Source organism: Mus pahari, chromosome 18 (assembly GCF_900095145.1).
Source record: "Mus pahari chromosome 18, PAHARI_EIJ_v1.1, whole genome shotgun sequence".
Lineage (NCBI taxonomy): Eukaryota > Metazoa > Chordata > Mammalia > Rodentia > Muridae > Mus > Mus pahari.
This window is the reverse complement of record NC_034607.1, coordinates 15865848-15887836: the sequence shown is the minus strand read 5'-3', so window position 1 is coordinate 15887836 and position 21989 is coordinate 15865848. Positions and strand designations below refer to the sequence as shown.

General features: G+C 46.4%; 1 protein-coding gene across 4 annotated transcripts; it reads right to left on the bottom strand.

The window, feature by feature from the left end:
• Positions 1-10458: 10458 nt before the first annotated feature.
• Treml4 (triggering receptor expressed on myeloid cells like 4) lies at positions 10459-21068 on the bottom strand. Of its 4 annotated transcripts, none has more exons than XM_021218359.1 (6): positions 20921-21068; positions 20379-20723; positions 16146-16196; positions 15822-15903; positions 12805-12934; positions 10459-11438 (listed from the first exon to the last, which is right to left on the bottom strand). In XM_021218359.1, the coding sequence occupies exons 1-6, from the start codon at positions 20979-20981 to the stop codon at positions 11325-11327; spliced, it is 783 nt and encodes a 260-aa protein (XP_021074018.1). In that variant the 5' UTR covers positions 20982-21068; the 3' UTR covers positions 10459-11324. The 4 variants fall into 4 exon arrangements, with proteins under 4 accessions (XP_021074018.1, XP_021074015.1, XP_021074016.1 ...); XM_021218356.2 differs by having other exon boundaries at positions 10998-11438; positions 15822-15906; positions 20379-20756; positions 20921-21039; XM_021218357.2 differs by having other exon boundaries at positions 10998-11438; positions 20379-20756; positions 20921-21039.
• Between the last annotated feature and the right edge of the window lie 921 nt (positions 21069-21989).

The following is a 21989-nucleotide window of genomic DNA, read 5'->3' as shown; positions in this document are numbered from 1 at the left end:
TTTATAGTGAGTCAGGCCTACCTGACTGTCACCAGGTAACTGTGGGGTGGAGCTTAGACAACAGAATGCTAACTCTGAGTTCAAGGTCTGTCTACAGAGTAAGTTCCAGGACGGCCAAGCCAAGGCAATGAAGGAGTTGGAAAACAGAAAGCTGGTGATAATGTAATAGAACAAGGGGGTCATGTTCCAAAATCCAGCAAGCAGCAGAACTCGGTAGCTTTGGCCATGCGGCTCTGTCTTTAGAGTCATACTGATTTGTGGGATAATCAAAAGGGAGCCTGGGGTAAATGATTGAATTAATATGCAATCCCTAAGGAAGTAGCTTATGCAAAATCAAAGACTGGGCTTTGGTCTGCAAGAGAGGGTTGGCTATCTCAAGCAGAACGCAGAGCTGTCAGCTTGCATCTGTCCTCGACTCTGAGTGGTTTTTCTGCCATTCAGAAGCACCTCTTCCTCAGGACCACCTCAGGACAAGCTGAGGCTGGTCCTCGGCATGTAGAGACCCTGTTTCAAAACCACACACACACACACACACACACACACACACACACACACACACGGCTTACTGATAGACAAGAAACAACAGATTATGTTTGACATTTGATAGGTGTCATTTCTGGTTTATCTATTTTATATGTATGGGTGTTTTATCTGCATGTATGCCTGTGTACAACATATGTGTAGTACCCAAGCGGGTCAGAAGAGGGCAGTGGATTCTCTAGGACTAGTGTCCTTTGGTTTGGTTTGTTTTTAATTTTCTGTTTTTCTTTCCTCATATATTACAACCTGGCTGTAGTTTCCTCTTCCTCCCCCACCCCAATCTCTCCCCACCACTTCCCTTCTACCCAGATCCACTCTCCCTTCACCTTCCCCCAGAAAAGAGCAGGCCTCCCAGGGATATCAACCAAACATGGCATCACAAGCTACAATAAGACCAGGCACATGTCATCATGCCAAGGCTGGACGGAGCAACCCAGTAGGAGGAAAAGGTGCCACAAGCAGGCAGGAGAGTCCGAGACAGCCCCTGCTCCCATTGTTAGGAGTCCCCACAAGAACACCAGCTATACAACCATACCGTGTATGCAGAGGACCCAGGGAAGACCCCTACAGGCTCCCTGATGTCTGGGAGCCTCTGTGAGTCCTGGTCAGTTGGTTTTGTGGGCTGTGTTCTTATGGAGTCCCAGACTCCTCTGGCTCCTCCAGTCCTTCCTCTCCTCTTCTCCACAAGACTCCTCCAGCTCCCCCTAGTGTTTGCTGTGGGTCTCTGCATCTGCTCCCATCACTTGCTAGATGAAGTCTTTCTCTAATTTTTAACCTATACATTTTAATTTAATTTTTATTTCTTTATATGTTTTTGTTGAAAACAAATTCCTCTCTCATACAATACATCCTGACCACAGTTTTCCCCCTCTCCATTCCTGTCAGCTCCTCCCCGATTCCCTGGATCCACTCCCCCTCTGTGTTCCATCAGAAAAGAGCAGGCCTCCAAGAGAGACAACAGAACCCGAGACTAAACAGAATAGACTAAGGCAAGGCGAAAGCCCTCACACCAGAGCTGGGCAAGGCAACCAAACAGGAACAAAAGACTCAGAGACACCCACCCTCACAGTTAGGGGTCCCACAAAAGACTAAGTAACAGCCATCGCATACACACAGAGGGCCGGTGCAGCCCCCATGGGTCATGCTTGCAGCTTCCGGTCTCTGTGAGCCCATGCGCACCTGCTTAGCTGACTCGCTGAGCCATGGTCTCCTGGTGTCTTCCATCCCCTCTGGCTCCTAGAATCATTCCAGTCCCTTCTCCAAGGAGTTCCCCAAGCTCTGAGGGGAGGGACGCAATGGAGGCCTCCAATTTAGATTCTCTCTCTGCACCCACTCCCATCTGCTGCTGGAGAAAGCCTCTCTGATAATCTGGACAAGGCACGGATGGATGCAAACAGCAGGATATTGTTAGGAATCATCTTGCTGTTTGTTCATTTGTTTGTTTGTTTGTTGTTTGTTTGTTTACCAGTTGTGTTTGGGTCTACCCTAGGTCACTGAGCTGGGTAGTCTCTGGTTCCTGGCTACCCAAGCAGGACTGGTCGTACGCTGGTGGAGTGGACCTCAAGTTAACCAGACATTGGGTTGACCACTCCTACAAGTTCTGAGCCACGTCTTGCAGGCCAGATGGTTGGTCAAAGGTTTTGTGGCTGGGTTGGCGTCTGTGTTTCTCTTTCAGTCATCTGCAGAATACCTTCCTGTGCCAAAGAGACTAGAAAGTAGGGGATGAAGGCTCTGTGTAGGCACCAACTAGGTCATTTCACCTTCACTGGGCTGCACGGATTCTGTCCTCCACAATGGGGCCCAGCTGTTAATTTGCAGAAAGTAACATTTAAAATTTATATTTATTTTACTTTTCTTACACCGACCCCTCCCCTTCTGTGTGTGTGTGTGTGTGTGTGTGTGTGTGTGTGTGTGTGTGTATGTTTTGGGAGGGGCGTCCATCCTGGGAATCAAATGTAGGTTGTCAAGCTTAGTAGAAATTGCCTTTACCTGCTGGGGCATTTCACTGGCCAGAATAAACAATAATGAAAAGGAATGAATTAGAGATTATGTTTGAAAGGGAGACTTGTTGAAATAAGGATTTACTGAGCAAGCAGGAACTCTGGTCAGGGGAGGGTCTGAAGAGTGATCTGAAGACACTAAGGAGGGATAAAGTGAAGGAGAGGGATAGGCAAGTAAGATGCGGGGCTGGAGAGCTGGGTTGGCAGCTAAGAGGTTGGCTGCTCTTCCAGAGGACCTGGGGGCTCTTTCCTGAGCCCCCATGGCTGCTCACAACCATCCGTAACTCCAGGGACCTGATGCCCTCTTCTGACCCCACAGGTTCTAGGTCCATACACATTCACTCCCATACATAAAATAAAAATTCAAAGAAAACTTCAGAGACAAAGAAGTGAGAGACAGGAATATTAATGTCACCTCAAGGGACTCCCTACTGGAAGAAAATATGAATTACAGAACTATTTCAAGATCATACTGAGGCTTTCTCAAGATTAAAGTCACATATAAGATATCAGATTGGATGTGCTGTGAGACCCAAACAGAATGAGTAACCTGATACTTCACATTAAGGCATCTTAGTATCATTTCCAAGGAAAACTTATAAAATGTCTCAAAGAGATAAACTAAATCATCAGAGGGAAAATCACACCCAACCTGGACTTTTCAATAGGAACACTGATAGGATGTTAATCATGTGAGAACATGCTCAAAAACTCAAAACAAAGGTAACTTTTAGGTATTAAGATATCGATACACGTTTTTAAATGGTTAAAAGTGCTAAGAGAATTTTGAGACCAAGATACCAAGATAAAATATGTAAAGGCTTTAGGAGGGCCAGGGGTGGGGTGGGGGGGGGTGGGGAGAGATGGCTCAGTGGGTAAAGTGCTTATCTCACAAGCTTGAGGACCTGTGAGCTCAGGTCCCTAGTACAAAGCCTGGTGCAGGACCATACACCTATGCACAGGGTGGGCACAGATAGGTAGATTGCAGGAGCTTGCTGGCCAGGCAGTGTGGTTGAATAAATGAGCTCCAGGTTCAAAGAGAGACTCTGTGGGTCCGAGTTCTGACTTGCCCCTGGGGTATGTGAACACTTCTCAGGCAGACAAAACGCAGGGGTTCTAGGCTACATTCCATCCTGGCCACCATCAGGGTGTTGGGCTCATGGGACATGCCAACACACCACTCAGGGTGGCAGAACGCAGCCTAAAATGGGCACCCCCCCCCAGCCTGAGTGAGAAACACTGCAGGCTGGAGCTGAGATTGTAGTTCCCAAACTCCAAACTCTGAGACACTGCGGGGGAACCTCCAGGAGTTGGGAATATTTGGTGGGTTGGTGATGAACCAGGGTGGGAGAGGGGGGCTCTGGCTCAGCTCAGGGGTGAGTGTCCGGTACACAGAGGGGCCTTCTGTGGGGTACTCAGGCAGCATAGCTCAATAACAAAGGCCGCCTGGAGGCTGGAGAGATGGTTCCTATTCCGTGGTTAAGAACACTAACTGCTTTTCCAGAGGTTCTGAGTTCAGCACCCAGCAACCACATGGTGACTCGCAACCATCTGTGATCTGATCCGATGCCCTCTTCTGGTGTGTCTGAAGACAGCAACCGTGTACTCATATAAATAACATAAATAAATCTTTAAAAAACAATTAAAAAAAAAAAAAAGGCTTCCCACCACAACGGTTCTTGAGACAGTCAGTCCTTGCTTGTCCAAACTGTTTATTTATGATGGAAAATGGATGCATACAACTTACTCAGGGTGGAGCAGAGATTAAATATCTCTTGCAGGAAAGAATGTCCAGGGAGAGAAGCTTATTGGCTAAACCTGGGGCCCATGGTAGATACCTCATTAGCATGGCTAATGCTAATGGGCTCTATGCTACGTGACCAGCTGTCCTGGTCCTCTTAGTGGGGTGTCCTGGTCATGTGCTCCGGACAGGAACCTGATTGGGAACAGATTCAAACACCCACTGTTTTCAATTATGAGAATTACAAGGGCTTCTTAATCCACTCGGCCTTATCAGTTTTTCTGTCTGGTGACAAGGTTCCACTTGCCCCACAACTCCACCTTTTTCTTTTTTAAAAAAGGGGCGGTGTCAATGCAGTGACTCTCCTATGTTATTTGTAGTTAAAATTTTGGGTGGGATGGGGTGTAAGCATCAAAATAAAGCACAACGTAGGCCAGAGGGGTAACAAGGGGCAGGGGCTGGGAAGACAAGGGATTATTGAATAATTAATTGTTCCATGGATTGAAATTGAGAGTAAGTTTGTACAGAGCTTGTGAGGCTATTAACACTGGCCTCAGACAACATTAGATTTAATCTATAGAGACGCAACATTGTTTTTTACTATCATATGAGTTTCCCCAAGTTTGGTAGCCATCAGGCTCTGGCAAGAGAGTTCATCTGTCCCTGGAAGGACCCAAGGCTGTCATCTGCAGATCTCAGTGTTTGCTTGATGGGAGAGCCTTCAGTCAGATGAGATATCCAGACAAAGGCAGCTTCAGGGCTCCAGGCAGGTCCAAGAAGATGGCACGTGGGTCTCCCTCTGACCTGTGGCAGAGCTGTTTTTCCCCCTGTTGTAGAGATAAACCTGTAGAATAATCACAACAGGGGAGCAACACCCCAGCAGGGGGATGTCTGCATTGGGCAGGGGGGCGGGTCCGTAATGCTCATGTAAGCTTGTAACAGTTTGATTGGGAGAATTATCCGTGGTCTGCTGTTATAGTCCTAGAAAAAAAAGGTTGAAGAAATTTTAGTCCTGGAAGGAATCCTTTAAGTGGGAATTACCTGTGTCGTATTAAGGAAAGCAGATGGAAGAATTGGTAATTTATCTGCTTTAGGTAGCTGAGAAAGAAAATATCATATTAATTATGTATCTGGCATAGGCAGTAACAGCTTGTCTGTAAAAGGAAACTGGCTTAAGTAGATAGTATTATTTTCTTAATTAAGGATTAAATAACGGTTATTAACATAGTTGGTTTGACCTGCATGGGGGGAGGGGGAGATTAAAATGATTTTTGAAGCATAAAAGAAATTTTAAACAAATTGAAAATTTTAGGATAATTTTGGGTTAAAAGGCACGAACATTGTTTCAGGTGTTCCTGCTAGGGAGAAGAACAAGCATTTAAACAAGGGTTTCAGGTGTGGTTTTCCGAATTCTCAGCAGCAAGATCCCATCCTTTCTGTTTTGTTTGGTGGGCTCGGTCCACCTAGGTGGCCTGCTCTGCCACACTGGGGCTGCTGGACAATTGTTCTAGCAGGCAGGTCCTTTTTCTCCTGAATGTGGTTTTTCCCTCCCTCCCTCCCTCCCTCCCTCCCTCCCTCCCTCTCTCTCTCTCTCTCTCTCTCTCTCTCTCTCTCTCTCTGTGTGTGTGTGTATGTTGTGTGTGTGAGCGCGTGCTTTTTGTAAACCCTAAAAGTAAAGCGGAAATCAAGGAAGCGTAGGGACTTGGTGGGGCCAGGGTGGGAGTGGAAATCTTAGTCTTTGTTGGACTGTCTGGATTTAGACTTCAGAGTGGGCAGGCCTGGGTCTTTGGGGCTAGTACCATGGGCCAGGGTTGCTCACAGTCTTTGTTTGATCCAGAGTTCCGATGTGGGTCTGTGTGGGCAGCCAGCTGTGGTATTCATCAGCTGTGTACACGTTGTAGGTACCAGATGTTGCGTTTGGAGGAGGGCTGCTCCAGCGGTTCCTGTCACACCCAATGAGACATCGAGGCCCAGTCCAATGAGCAGAGAAGTGAAGATCTCTCTTTTCTTTTGGCTTCCTCCCATCTGCAAGGGGAGTTCTTCAGATTGGTGGAGATAAACCTGGCAACAATTATCATGGAGTAGGGGAGTGTGTGTGTGTGAGTGCAGGAGCCTTGGGAAGGGGCGTTAATACAGGAACCCTGTAGTGCCTTTGCACCAGAGGAGAGCAGGAGGGTACTGACTTGGTGATGGTGATGTCATGGGCATATGCAAGATGGGGTTTCCAGGGGGGCCCTACAAGGCAAAGGGAGAGGGAAGGGCGGGTGGTAGGTCAAAGAGAGGAATGTCCTGTGCTTTCCTCTTGGGTAAGTGTCCATGGGGATCATGAAAGGAAATATGAATGGGAACAGCTGCTAAATAATGGTTGGGAGAGAGAGGCACAGAAAAAGCATTGGGAGGAGTTGGGGTGGGTGGTTTAGGGACAGAGGTCGGCTGTGTATTGGATGTACTGTAGCTTGGAGTAGCTTGGAGTTCCTTCTGAGATAGATTTTCCTCTTGAAGAATATTAATTAACATGGGTAAAGACTGATTTGGAGTTGGGGACAAGCTCACAGGAGACATGTAGGTCAGCTATGGGGTATTTGGTATAGCCATTAGGGTAGAGTTTACCCATGACTCCTGTTCACCAATGTTCATCTGATGGATCGCTGATGGGAAGCTGGAAATGAGTGTTAAAGTTGGCGAGCATGGTGCCACCACAGCTGGTGGATTCCACTCTGCAGCTCCAGTATCTGCGACCTCCTCCATATGGGGAGATGCCCTGGAGACATTCACCTGTGTTTCAATAAGGAACGCAGAGGAAAGGGCTGGGGATAGTGGAGCTGGGATCTGGGTGTGGGGGGAGCTCAGTCCTAGTGTGACAACCTTCAAGCGGCTAGTCCTGGGTTCCTATAATTTTGTGTGTCCGTTGTAGGTTTTCCTATCGAAGGATCCTCAGTGGTGGGGGTTGGGGAGGCTAGGCAGAGGCTGGGTAGTAGCAGAGTTAGTATGAGGAAGGACAAAAACAGCCAAGAGAATGGAGGAGGGGGAGCCTGTGGAGGACACACAGCCTGCGTGGCAGTCATCAGGTCGTGGATGTCCTTCCAGGAGATCTTGCTGTCCCTCGGGATGTGGTGTTTCCTCTGCCTCTGTCCTTGATCTGCCAGTGAAAGGCAGGCCAGGTTGGTGAGGTGGTATCATTCCTGGCAGGAACTCAGATAGGCTCAGGCTGGTCCTGTGGGAAAACACAAATGAACCCCCTCCCATATGTAAGGAGAGGGTCTGCTCCCTTCCATATTCCATCCAAAAGGATCCTGCCCTCGTACAAGGATGGGGGAGTTAATTTTGGTGTGTGCCAATGGAGGGAGACAGGAGGATGTTTGGGGTTTTGGTAGATGTTAAATATCTTTAGGGTAGTCAGAGCTATCATTAATTGTACATTAGGGCTCAGCAGTCCCTTATTTTCTTATTCACAGCCCTTTGACCAGTTATAAACCTCCGCACTAACTACTGTGCATAGCTAAAAGAAGTTTCTCTGACCAAAGTTAAGAACAGCACAAATCATAAATATCTTGAAGGCAGCTTGACAACATGACCATGTAGCAGAACAACACCAGTAGGTTCTTCCCACCATAGGGGTCCCTACTGGTGTCATGGCTGGCGGCAAAATGATCCGTCAAGGGGTGAGAATGAAAACTCGGTTCAGCCCAACTTAGCTGGGCTGGATCAAACTCCAGGAGTCTGATGCCCCTGTCAGCATATTTAAACATGGTATGATTTGGACAAAAGTTTCCTGGTATAATGCAACCCTGGGTGCATGAGGAGGCATAATTACTTCAAAACTCAAGTACATGTCATTTCTTCCAAGAAGATGTGTCCTAGAGATAGGCTACATGTGTTCAGATTAAAGGCCTAGGGAAGAATCTGGCATGGTCTCAGTCATACAGATATCATTTGGGCTATTAGCCACATCAGTCCAGGTTGGGGGAGCTTGGGGGAGCTCCTGATTATACAGATAATGTAAGAATCATTTAGACTATTAACTATCACCAGTCTTGGTTGTAGAAGCTTGATATGGCCTGGCTTGACAGACCACCAAGCTGTTAATCACCTTTAATTCCTAGCCCTCTGCATGGAAAAATAGGTCATGCATCCTTTCTTTTGGAAAGAGAATCCTGGATGCTTAATATTCCTGACTTCCTTGGTGATTTGTGGGCACAAAACCTTCATGCTCCCAACATCCCTGCATTTGCTTCTTGGATGACCAATCCACAGACGGTTCTGCATACTTCCTGTAGATGCACAGTAAGTCCGATCTCTGGTTGTCTAGTAGTGTTTAGGAAAACAAAGCTGGAAGCACCAGCAGCTTAGATTCTGAAATCCTATCAACTCCTCTGGGTATAGATTCTAATTCACACGTGGGTCTCAAGGACAACATGATGGAGATGTTCCCCCACAGAACTGTTTGCATAGTGACAATGAGAGGGCAAGATATCACACGAACCCTGGGTCCAATAGTCTCCCCTGATGGAGAGCATGCACACGGTAGAGTACGCATCAGCACTGGAAAACAGTAGCCTGGGTATCTGTACCCAGCAATGAGCAAAAGAAATATATGGGGGGAAGTATACTGTATTATTTTATAGGCGTTAAATGCAGACACAGAGACTAGAAAGATGGTTCACTGTCCTTGCAAGGGACTGGAGTTCAGACCCCAGCATCTCACAACTGCCTGTGACTCCAGCTCAAGGGGATCTGATGACCTCTTCTGGTCCCTAAAGGCACAGCACTCATGTACATATATGCGTGCGTGCGCGTGCGTGCACACACACACAGAGTCAAAAAGAAATACAATCACAAGGGGGAAATACCTCTTTTTTTTTTTTTTTTTTTTTGTAAGGCATCAGTCACATTCAGGATTACATACCAAATGCGTTCGAGTAGTGACCTTGGTTTGAGGAAATCAAGAATGAGAATGTAAAAGGAGTGAGTATAGGCTTAGATTTTTCTAAACCTATATTATTTGGGGTTCTAGAATGCTTTAAATTCCCTTCTAGTCCACTGACCAGAGAGGTGGTAGGGAAAGGAGGTTTATAGGAATAGGAGGTTGTGGACCTGTTTAGATATAGTTCTTTGGGGCGATTTACTCTTTGTTGTTAGGACACCAACAGTTCAGTAGTAATAATAGCCAATTATATACTCAAATTGATCCTGGCAGTGGTGGCGGCAGCGGCAGCAGCGTTCCTTGCTACCCTTCTCTAATGTTCTGAGTTCTCAAGTAAAAGAGACACACACATAGTCCTTGTATTTTGATATGCCTAAATCAGCTTAATGGCCGGGCCACTTCCTAACCTCCACATGGCTAATCCACCTCCCTTCAATATTCCCAAGTTATCACTTACTAAAACCTATGTTCCATCTTTGCTGCCCTCTCCCTCTTGGGCTGCTTTCCTGCAGCTTCTACATGGCAGCTCTTGTCCGTCCTGCACCTTCTGAGGTGTGATGTCTCTCCTCTCCTCTCAGCAAGGGAGAGCTCCTTTATTCCTCTCTCCCTTGGTCCCTTCTTAAAGGTCCCGCCTCTGTCTGCTCTTCCCAGCCATTGGCTGCCGGCCACTTTGCCAATCAGAACCAACTGGGGGCAGGGTCCCTCAGTGTCTTATGTTTGGACATGCACATTCCTGTGAAAACAATTTTGGAGACCCAAATTAACATAATACAAGCAGCCACACCAATCCAATAGCAAACACCAAACAAGAACCGCTAGCAGCAGCTCGATCCAGGAGAAACCACAAGTTTCTGCCGAATTGGCAAGAATCACCCAGAATACCACAAGAAGTTCTTCGTGCATTTCTCTCTACAAAGTGAAGCTCAATGCAGCCCAGCGCAGCCCAGTGTAGCCCAGTCCAACCCAGCCCAGTTAAGTGTGGCAAGGCAAGAGTGACCTCTCATTGTTTATGGGGTTCCATTTAGACTCTTCCCAAACATTACACACCCTCTGAAGCATCCACCCCAGCAAAAACATCACACGACCTCTCACGTGTCTGCTTCAACAAAACATCCTCTCCTAAGACAGCTTCCAGGAAAACATCATGTGACACAACTGAGTTTACAAAGAAACCAGAAATCTCCACTTCAAAGGAGAAATGGAGCAAAAGTGTATGCACAGATAGGATCACGTGGTATGAGCTGAAATACCTGTGAAGAAACATCTATATTTTATTCTCCCACACATAACATAGAAAAGGAATAAAATGTGATCCCTTCATAGTGGCCTTTTTATGGTTACAAGGCTGTGGTTACATTCAGCATGTTGTCAATAACGTATGCCAGTATCCAGGCTCTACTGTATGTCACATGAGCTGAATGAACATCACTCTGGACTCTTCTTGTTTTACAGATGTGACATTCTTTTTGTTCCCTAAGGAACAAAGTCTATAATCTATTCTTTTTGTACCCCACTCCTCCCAGCAGTCTGTATAAGCAGACTTTGTGTGGATGAAATTGCATCACTGGCTAAACCAGCACAATACTGACCCCTGGCGGTCGGCTCTGATCTGTGACTGCATGAAGGGTCAGTTTCCGGAGGTTTTGGTCTTGTTTAAAACACCCCCCCCCCCTTAACTTCTGGACTTTCTCGGTTTATGGTCTGCAGACACAGCCTTTCTTAGTTCCCTGGGTTAGCCTTTAAGTCAGTTTCCCCCTCATTTTAGGCAATCTAGAGCAAACCTAGAAAGTGAGCTTGTGAACTTGGACAGGTGTGGGCTTTGGGAAACGGAGCCTGTGAGGTTTGTGATGCCAAGGGAGGCAAGAGAGAGAGAGAGAGTGAGAAAGGCCTGGGGCTGGGGATTTGGGAACACTTGAGCTGGGTGTTGCAGATTAACTGCCTGTGGTTGGTCATCTTGGGGGAGGTCTGGGTTACAGGGCATGCAGCTCTGAGGGTGCTTGATACCAGAGTGTCAGTTAGCCCTGGCGATCTGAAGTGCAGGTCTGGCTGTTGTCTCCCGTGGGCTTGCCTGATGGCTTCGGTAGAGCTGAAGTTGGGCCTGTCTGTTCACTGGGTAGCCTCAGAACCGGTTAGCTTTCTTCTCACACCCTGAGATGTAGCTAACTGTGTCCAAGGACTTGGAGATGTGGGGTAGTTTTGAAAGCTCCGTCATCTCTGCCATGTACTCTCGTCCCTGAGGAAGGAAGGAAGGAGAAGTTTCCTAAGTGTAGCCTCTCTGTGTCTTCTTCTCTTGCCTGCCCCAGGACTGCTCTCTCGTAAGTTCTTCCTCTTTCCTTCCCCTGGAGGCCTCCTTCAGGTACCTTCTGCTTTTTATTTATTTTTATTAAACTGGTAGAGAGATTTCCAACAGGGGCCCTAGGCCTCTCTCCTCCCCAGAGGATGCATTCTGAGGAATGGGCTGAGAGCCCAAGAAATAACACTCCTATTGATCTCTGCTCAGATCTTACCCATCCATCTTCTTAGGAATATTCCCTGGGATAGTTGTGACCCCAGTTCTATTGCCCCAGTGATGTACGTTACACTAATCTATAGACAGGCGCAGTCTGAGCTCACTGTGGAGCTGCCTCTGGAAGTGAGGCTCCATCATAGAAGCGGGTTTGTTTCAAAGTCTCCTCCAAGCCTCTTGGCTGGGAATGGGTGACCTAACTTTAATCAGAGAGGAAGAGCAAACCGAACTAGGACTGAAAGCACCATGCTTCTGTGAACAGCCTGAAGGTCATGGTCTTCGTTAGGGTTTTATTGCTGTGAAAAGACTCTTCTACAAAGGGAAACACTTCATTGGGGCTAGCTTACAGTTGCAGAGGTTTGGTGGTGATTGTTCGCAGGGAAACATGGCGGCATGCCGGCAGACAGGGTGCCAGAGAAGGAGCTGAGGGCTCTACAGTGGATCGGCAAGCAGCAGCAGGAGACTGTGTGCCGCACTGGGCATAGCTTGAGCATATACAAGACCTCAAAGCCCCACAGTGACACACTTCCTCCAACAAGGCCATACCTCCTAATAGTGCCACTCCCTGTGGGCCAAGCATTCAACGGCATGAGTCTGTGTGGGCCGTTCCTATGCAAACCACCAGATGAACGTCTCCGGCAGAAGTTACTATTGCTTACCGCCTCCTATGGAAGTGTGGAGGCAGGGAAGCTGGAACTCCAGCCATGGGAAGCTCATCCATTAAGGCAACGATCGCCTGGGAGCCAACTGCTGCCTCAACTTTCCTGGTTGATTTGATGGTATCTGTACCTGTCCTATTTGCTCCTTTGTTCTTCTGTTGGAGAGGTTTCACCCAAGGGGACACTGCTCTGCCAGGGACTCTGTCTCTTGGAAATGCTTACTGGTGCCTCAATGAAGCTTCCTTCTTCTTTTTTTTTTCTAGATGTTTTAAGTGCCTTGTTTTATGATGGTTCCCTATCCCTCTGCTGTTTGGTATTTGTATTTTTATATTAGCTTGCTGTATAAACATACTCACTTGAAACTGAAAATATGGTTGTCATAGAGCATTCAGCAGACCCCTACAGAGTGGCCCCACTCTGGTCAGGACACTCACCTGGCCACGCCTCCAGCAAAGGAGCACACAGAAAACTGACAGCACCAGGCCCTTGAGCAGGAGGAGTCCATATTGCACGGAGACCAGAAGCCCCGGGGAGGTCCAGCCAGGAGAAGAGGAACTTTGGTTTCTGGAGGCAGGAGGCAGACAGAGAAACCTGGGTGGGAATGTCACCTGTTCCTGTGTGACCCTAAGCCATCTCCTTGTAGCTGCCTTTTATGTGCATATGGACCCTCCCTAAGCTCAGAAGGGACAACGAATGCAATCAGGAATGGAGCCCTGGGGTTCCTAGGCCTGAGAGACACAGTTGGAAGGGTTTAAAACCCTGGCTGGGGATCTGAACTGTACTGGGAGAGGGAACCTGCTCACCTCATTAGATAAAAAGCCACCAAGCTTATCTGGCTCAGCAGGCCAGCGAGAAGATCACAGAGAGAGCTCAGCAGGCCAGCGAGGAGAGCACAGAGAGACACTTCAGGGGAACTGAGTCTTCACCTTGTCCTTCCAAGCGCCTGGCCCCTATGCTCACTGTGAAGGCATGACGTGGTGGTTCCTGATGATCTGACTTATCCACACGTGTGAGTACACGAGTTTGCCTTTCAGATTCTCTGGCCCACTGATTATCTTCCTTGTTGTCTGTTTGAGTTCCTCTGGATTGGCATTATTTTTCCCCATTTGAGGTCTGTAACTGGCCTGCCATGTTTGTCTTTTAATTGATTTTTTTTTCCAATCTCTCGTCTGCTTGCAAAGATTTCCCATAATGTTGCTTGTTGAGTATAATCCCTCCCTCCTCCATGTAATCTGTTTAACTTAGTCTTTTTTTTAAATACGTTTTTAATGTTTTCTGTAAAAAATAAAAATAAAAAAGTCTCCTCCTCTTCTCCCAGATATCCACCTGCTATTTATTATTTACTTTGTTTTGTTGAGACAGGGCCTCACTATGTAGCTCTGTCTATCCTGGAACCTGTTATGTAGACCAGGCTGGCCTCAAACTCACAGACATCCACCTGCCTCTTCCTCCAGAGTGCTGGGATTGAAGGTGTGCACCACCACACCCAGCCACGTCTTTTTAAAAACTAGCTTAAGTTTATTTCTCATAGTTACACAATTTGAATCTGCCCAAGATTCAGCACAGTGTATATAGTAGCAGATCTTCTACTACTGGGGTTCATTCTTTTTTTTTTTTTTTTTTTTTGGTTTTTCGAGACAGGGTTTCTCTGTATAGCCCTGGCTGTCCTGGTACTCACTTTGTAGACCAGGCTAGCCTTGAACTCAGAAATCCACCTGCCTCTGCCTCCCAAGTGCTGGGATTAAAGGCGTGCGCCACCACCGCCCGGCTTTACTGGGGTTCATTCTTAAATTATGTAGCTAGTCTTCCCAATCATGGGAGCTTGCCCCCCACTGTTTATGGATATCACTCTATATTATAATCTGTCCCTGAATTTCCATAGGTCTGCTACATGCTTCAACCTGGTCATCTGTCCCTCGCTGTCCTGGAATTCACTCTGTAGACCAGGCTGGCCTCGAACTCAGAAATCCGCCTGCCTCTGCCTCCCGAGTGCTGGGATTAAAGGCGTGCGCCACCACGCCCGGCAACAATCTATTCTTATTTTATGTTTTGTAGGAATGTTTGGCCTGCACATATGTATGTGCACCATATGCATCCCCACAGAGGCCAGAAGTAGATGTCAGAGCTCAGGAACTGGGGTTATAGCCTGTTGGGGGTGCTGGGAACGAAACCCCGGGCATGATCTTTGTTGACCTTGTATCTGACAAGATTGCCTAACTTTTCGATGAGACTTAATGGTTGCTTGCTTCTGGGGGCATTTCTTGTTTCAGGTTTTGTTATTGCTTTTTTGTTTGTTGGATTTGGGGAAGTACGTTGGGCTTTTTCTACTTCTGTTTGCTGCTGGTGTTTAGAGCATGTTGTTTGTCTAGCCCCGCCCCTAGGAGTTGTTCTGCCATCCTTGGTCTCACAGAGGTCTGCCTGCCCCTTCCTCCCCAATGCTGAGTGTTTCTATATATTATCTTGGTCGTGACAGCACTGTATCTAGTGTGCTAAGACTTTTCAAAGAAACATGTACAGGTCTTTATGGTCTTCATTTTAAAACCCCTCTTAATTTTTTTTTACAATCGCACCATCTTTTCCGACTCATGGGGGTGTGCCGGGGTCTGATGGCTTCAGCTATCCTCGTTTCATTTGGTATGAAATCTCATTCTTGTTCTTTTGAGGATAATCTTTACGTTTTCAGAGTGCTCTGGTTTTGACATTCTCAAACCATGAACTAGGTCTACAGGTGTCCACCTGCCTGTCTATGTTTGTGGGAATGGTTCCTATTTCTCTCTCTTCACAATGTCTGTGTGTGTGTGTGTGTGTGTGTGTGTGTGTGTGTGTGTGTGTGAGAGAGAGAGAGAGAGAGAGAGAGAGAGAGAGAGAGAGAGAGAGAGAGAGAGAACTGATATATAGAGTTTCCTTTCTCTACGGTTTAACACAAGGTCTCTTACTTCACTTAAAGCTCACTGGCTGGTGAGTCTGACTAGCCCCTGAGCCTGTGAGACCTGCCTGTCTCTGCCACCCAGCAGTAGGATCCAGGCATAGATCCGCTATACCCAGCTTTGTATGTGGGTGCCGGGGACCCAAACTCAGATACTCATGCCGGCTGCCCATATAGCAAAGATATTAATCATCGATCCAGCTGCCTAGGCTTCTATGAGTCTTTGTTACCTGAGAGCTTCCCTTTTCTCACAATTCTGTGAACTTTATACCAATTCCTTCCGTACGCATCTCTTCCCTTTTCATTCTTCCTCATAGTGATTCGGATTCATTCTGACCCTCTTTGTCTTTTCTACAGATCTTCCAATGCTTAGGACCTGCTCCCCCAATCCCCATTTCTTCTTTCTCCACCTCCATATCTGGACCTGGGAGCACCTCTGAAGCACTCGATGCCCAGCCATCCTGAGGATGGTCCTTCACTACAGGACTCCCAGGACTTCTCCCTCTAAAAGCATCCCCGACTCACCTGTGCCCAGAGCCATTGATGGAAGAGTCCGTGATCTCCTCCAGAGAGGTGGTCAGAACTTGGGAGGACATAAAGATGGTGGCTGCTTAGAGGACCAGGGAGTCCCAAGAGCCATGAGAGAAGTAGAGAAGGGTTAGATGGGAGCACACCTCATAGTCCCTTAGGCCAGGCCTACCTACACCTAAAATCTTATTTATTTATTTATTTGTTTGTTTGTTTGTTTTACATGTATAAGGTCATCAACCATAAAGGCAGGCCTCCCCTATCTTTACCCTCTCCAAACTGCCTTGCTATCCCGCCCCCTTTTCCTCCTGGCAAACCTACCTGTGCTTTCTGGGAGCCACGCAGTCGTCTGTGGAGGGAGGGTTGATGGGGCTGGAAAAGAAAAGACAACTATGCGTAAAAGGGAGGATGAGGTCTGGGCCCTAATCTGTGAAAGATGCAGGAGGCTCAGAGGTGACTGGGCCTCAACTCTTTAACCTAAGACATGCATGTTTATGGGCTGCTGAGGTAACCTGACAACCTGACTTTGAACCTTAGAACCCACAGTGGAAGGGAAGAGCCAGCTCCTCTGATCCCATAGGTGTACTGTGGTCCATGCCTTCGTACATACAATAATGATAGCAATAGTAATAATAATTATTATCATTATTATAATTATAAATTTAAAAAGAGGACTTCATACATCTATTCTATGCCATTTACTGTTTCAATACTTGCATATATGGCATGACATTCAAACCAAAGTTAGCCTGTGTGCTTGGCATCATTTCTTCATGGTAAAAACACTTAAAATCTTTTTTATAGACTTTTAAAAATAAGTAGAGGCTGGAGAGAGGGTTAAAAGCACTAGCTGCTCTTGCAGATATGGGATGATAGATAGATAGATAGACCATATAGAAATATATTTCCATATATAACAATCCTACTCATAGGACATATAGTGCATATAGTACATACAGATAGGACATATAGGACCAGGGTTTGATTCCCAGCACCCACACAGTAACAACCATCCATAACTCCAGTTCCAGAGAAGCCAGCATCCTCCTCTGACCTCCATGGGCACCAAGTATATGCTTTGCACAGATATACATGCAGGCAAAACATTCATATGTATAAAATAAGATGAATAAATATTCTACATTTTTAATAACCAGAAGCAAATAGCACATTATGGTCAGCTGAAATCTGTGTAGCACAGCATTAGAATTTCTGTCCCTTTCTTGTCACTCAACAATCTTCAGGAAAGCCCCACCCTCACTCCTCCTGGCTCCTCCCTCAACCACTAATCTATTCCAATGTCTATCAGATCAGTGTTTTGTTATTCTTGTTCGATAGTTTTTGAGACAGGGTTTCACTATGTAGCCTTGACTTGCCTAGAACTCCCTTGGTAAACCAGGCTGGCTTCAGACTCACAGAGATCCACCTGCCTCTGCCTCCTGAATGCTGGGATTAAAGGCTTCCACTACCATACTGGCTAGCATTTTTTTTTTTTTAAAGTCAGGGTTCGATGTAGCCCAGGCTGAACTCAAACTTACTTCATAGCTCAGGATGGTGAACTTGTTATCTACCTGTCTCCACCTCCTAAGATCTGGGACCGTAGGCTGGTAAGATATGTAGCAGTCGTTCCAGGCTGTGGTTATGATGAATGATAACAACTGTGCTAATTTACATTCCCATCAGCCACACATAAGGCTTTCTCCAAGTCTTCTCCAGCACCTTTTATTGTTTGTCTTTTGGGGAAGGGTGATTTTTACAGAGTAATATGATATCGCACAATGGTTTTTCAATCATGTTTCCCTGGTAGGCAGTGACCTTGAAGGTCTTCTTGGCCATTTGGGTGGTGGTGTTTGGTTTTGATGACTTCTCAGATTAGCAGGGAAGCATTATGCATAGCAGAAATCAAATCGAGCCTCCCAGTGGGAAGTGGGTTGTGGTAGACCTGATAGCACACTTTATCTCTCTCTATCTGAAGCCCTGAGTGGAACTTCCTCATTGCTGCATCTCTAGAGGATCAACCCAAGGGGAAGGCCCTGCAGAGTCTCAGGCTCCTTGGCCTGCCTGACCATTACTCTTTCCTCCTCAATAACCTACTCATCTTGGTTGGGAACCAGATGGAGGAAGAGTGGACAAAGCTATAAGAGACAAAGAGAAGATGACTGTGTGGGGTCCTGAAGGGAAAATCAAGTGTGACCCCCAAACAGTGACAGGATATAGAGGGGCTTAGAGCACATGTCAGGAGCCAGCAAGCTAATGACAAGCAGGTGACCTCGCTGGCATGACTTGGCCTTAGCTTAAACTTTATGATGGAACTCCAGGAGGCAAAGCCCAGGAGAAAATCATTTTAGGAAAGATTCTTGCTGTTAATATGATTTCCCTGTTGTTATCACAAATATAACAGTCACTAGGTATTAGCCCACCCTTTGAGCAGATCTCTGCAGAATGACGAAGATGTAATGTCTAGTAGTGATGCCATATAGACAAATAGATGATTTCTTTATCCTCAATGATGATCCTATAAGAATTCCTAAATTTATAGTAATTATTAAACTCCTTTAATAACACTATTAACTCCTTGCTGATAGCCAAAAACTGCAATGAGAACTCTACCAGTCTTCAGTGTCACTAGTTAATTGCTACAGATCTTCTACTACTCAAAGCACATGCCAAGAGGTTGTAAAACCATTAACAAAAGGTTTTTAAAAAGGGGGGGAATTAATGATTTATTATATTTATTATAGGTGCTAGGACAGAAGATAAAATAGTGACTGGGTTTATCTATACAAATCTTCACTAACAACTTAGTTATGGCTTTTAATTCTCCATGAACCTGTGGAGCTATGACAGGTGTTTAGCCAGATAATTACTCCTAATGGATATGCATGTAAACACTCTCTGTTGTAAACTTCTCTTTTGATTTATGACTTGAGCTTATGTTTAAACTTGTGATGACCTTTTTACCATGTGATCATCATGTGTTCTGAAAACCATTTAAGTGCCGAGGACAGAGAGAAGAGTCCGAACTGAGCTGAGGAGAACTTTTTAGACAGAGCATTTTTTTTTTTAAAAAAAGACATGATCTGAACAGAACTTTTTAGAACAGAACTGAGGATAATTTTTTGAGTCAGGACACAAGAGAAGTCTTTAGACAGAACTAAACTTCAATAAGAACTTGAAGTAAAGGCAACAGCGTTGGAGAAAAGGCATTGAGAGTAAGGACATTACTGTGACACCAGCGCAGGAGGAGAGCAAGATTAAAGGGGGAAGTGCAGAGTGCAATAATTTAGAAACTATAGGTCACATAAAAACTAAGAGAGCAATGTGCAGAATGCAGAAGAAAAGGGGGGAAAAAAGAAGGAGCTGCAGAGAGAGCACAAGGAGCAGGCAGGCTTCCCCTTACCGTGGGACAGGACAGGTTCTTTCTTAATAACAAGGCAGGCTTAGTCTTATTAAAAGGAACAAAGCTTTTTTTCTTACAAACTTAGGTTTAATTTATTTAGCATTGAAAGGGTAAAAGCTTTTTCTTTCTCTATGCAATAAAGATTGAAGCTCATTTTTCATCCAGAATGAGTGAGTTCTTTCTGCACGGTTGCTTGCTCTTTTGCTCCATGTGCATATGTCTGTATGGGATGTATGTAATTGTGAGAATGTATGAAACTTGGACCGAACTGGTTTGAATGGAAATGTGTAAATGTACATGTGGGAATCTGTGTATGAATTTATATGAGATTATGCATATTTGCTTACGTAAAAGTTTTTCCTTCCATGAACATGATTCTCTTTTCCTGGTTCAGTAGAAGTTTATTGCTCCAAATTTATTTAAGACAAGAGTCTTACCCTACGCCAATATGCTTCCCCTGCTGCTGACTCAAGGAGAAGCGAGAACAAAAAAAAGGGGACCATGCCAGGGTTGGCCCCTGGCAAGGAAGACCTCAGGGGCCCTTGTGCCAGTAGAAATTTGTACCTCAGGTCTGCCTAAGTAAGAAAGTAAGGGCTGGAGAGATAGCTCAGCCATTGAGAACACAGACTCTGGAAGAGGATCTGAGTTTGGTTCCCAGCATTCACAGTGAGTGGTTCACAGCAACTTGTGACTTTAACTGCACGGGGCTCCTAGTCGCTGGCTTACATGGGCTCTGGTATACATGTGGCATGTGCCCATGAGTGCACATAATTTAAAATAAAAACATTCCAACTTTTTTTTCTTTTTCTTTTTTTTTTGAGACAGAGTCTCACTATGTAGCCCTGGCTGGCCTGGACCTCACTATTTAGACTAGGCTAGCCTCGAACTCAGATCCACCTGTCTCTGCCTCCCAAATGTTGGGATTAAAGTTGCACGATGCTAGTGTAAACTAACTAAGAGTCGGAGAGAGACTCCAAGTGCCTTGAAACTTAAACATTCTTTCTCAGTGCGGAGCCAGGCATGACAGAGATGGGAAACTGTCTCTCCTCAGTCAGATCAGGTGTTAAGATTAGGGGGTCACAAAGAGAAGGGATCCGGGATATGTATTGTGCTTGGTCCGTAGAAGAGGGTTCTATCCCTAAGAAAGGCCTTACCTGGAGACACCACCAGGCTGATGTTCCTGAGAACAGTTACTGTGCGGCGGGAAGCATAATATGGACCACACCAGTAGAACGCCGAGTGGTCCTCTGTTAGCTGAGTCATGGTGATGTTGAAGAAGCCAGCTTCAGGATCATCCCAGATTGTGTGCTGTAATTCCCTGACTGCTTTCCGAGGCTCAGAGGTAGTGACCACTCTTGTACATTTACTCGGGGATGTTTGCCGACACCACGTTTTCAGCACATAGGGCCCTTCCTCAAGCTTGTACTGGCACTGCACGGAGAGGCTCTGTCCTGCCATTCTATGAAGCTCTTCAGAGATAACTGTGGACCCCCAGACACCTGGACAACAAACCGTCAGGTCAGAGGTCAGAGCTCTAGCTGTCTACATTTGTTTCTTGGGCTGGGGAAAACCTAGAGGCAATGACGTCCAACACCCAGGCGCAGAACATGGCCCCAAAGCCAGCCCTGGTCACAGGGTCAGCCTGGTTCCTGCCTAGCCTTTGCCTCTCAAACCCTTGTACACTGAAGCATCTCACCTGAGGCCAGGAGCACCAGCTGCACAGGGACCAGTAGCAGTTGTGAGTACCTCCAGGCCATACCGGTCCAGACTCTATCAGTGGAGGAGAGGAGAAAGAGAGGAGGCCTCCGAACTAGGCGAGAGTCTCCCCCTAAGGCTCAGCATCTGTGAGATGTAAGAACCAAGGAAGATCAGAGCTTTGATTGGGGAAGTGGCCCGTGGGAAGGCGGGCTTATGGACCCATAAGAGGAACAGTAGCCAGGCCTGGACTGGGGACTCTTAACTGTTGGGTCCATCTCTGGCCCTCACTCTTCACCCCTGCTCATCCTCTTCCCATCTCAGCCATTCCACACCACCCACCAATCACACTCCTCCATTATTGCTTAAAAAAAAAAAAAAAAAACAAACACTGTAGAAAAAAAAATATGAGAAGTAAGAGGCCCGTTCCTCTTTTCTTTTTCCCTGAGAAAGGTCAAAGGTCCCTAGAGGTGTGCCCAGAGTCCTGGGAATCCCCACCACTAAGATAAGTCAGGGCCATCACCTCCAATGTGTTGTCATCCTGCTTTTTTTGTAAGCCACCAGACTTTTTTCATCCTGCAGATTTGTAAGCCACCAGACTCCATGCCAGACTGTAAGGATGGTCCCTGGGAAAGGGAGCAGGGGGGCTACTGGGAGGTAGGGAACAATGAGGAAGAATTGTCAGAAGGGAAACCAAGAGGGAGGGACCTCTTAAGGGTGAGAAAAGAAGCAAGGGAATTCATGACCGTGTTGAAGGGACACATGAGTGGGAGAGTGACAACATGAGAAAAATTATCTCACATGCAAAAATGTGTAGGAGAAAGGGTGACCCAGGCTGGGTCTCCAAGGTTTAAACCTAGCTCGACCAGAAAGCAGGCTGCCTTTCACGATCCCACAAACTGTCAAGATCTGAGAGACTGCAAGTGGAGTCAACAATCAGTTGCAACCAGTTAGGGAAGGCATATGCACATCACATCAAGGGAACCTCAGCTTTCACTGGCGAGCCCACAATAGCAGCTGGGATACCACGGGCCATCAGAACACCTAAATTCTTTTTTTTTTTTTGGGGG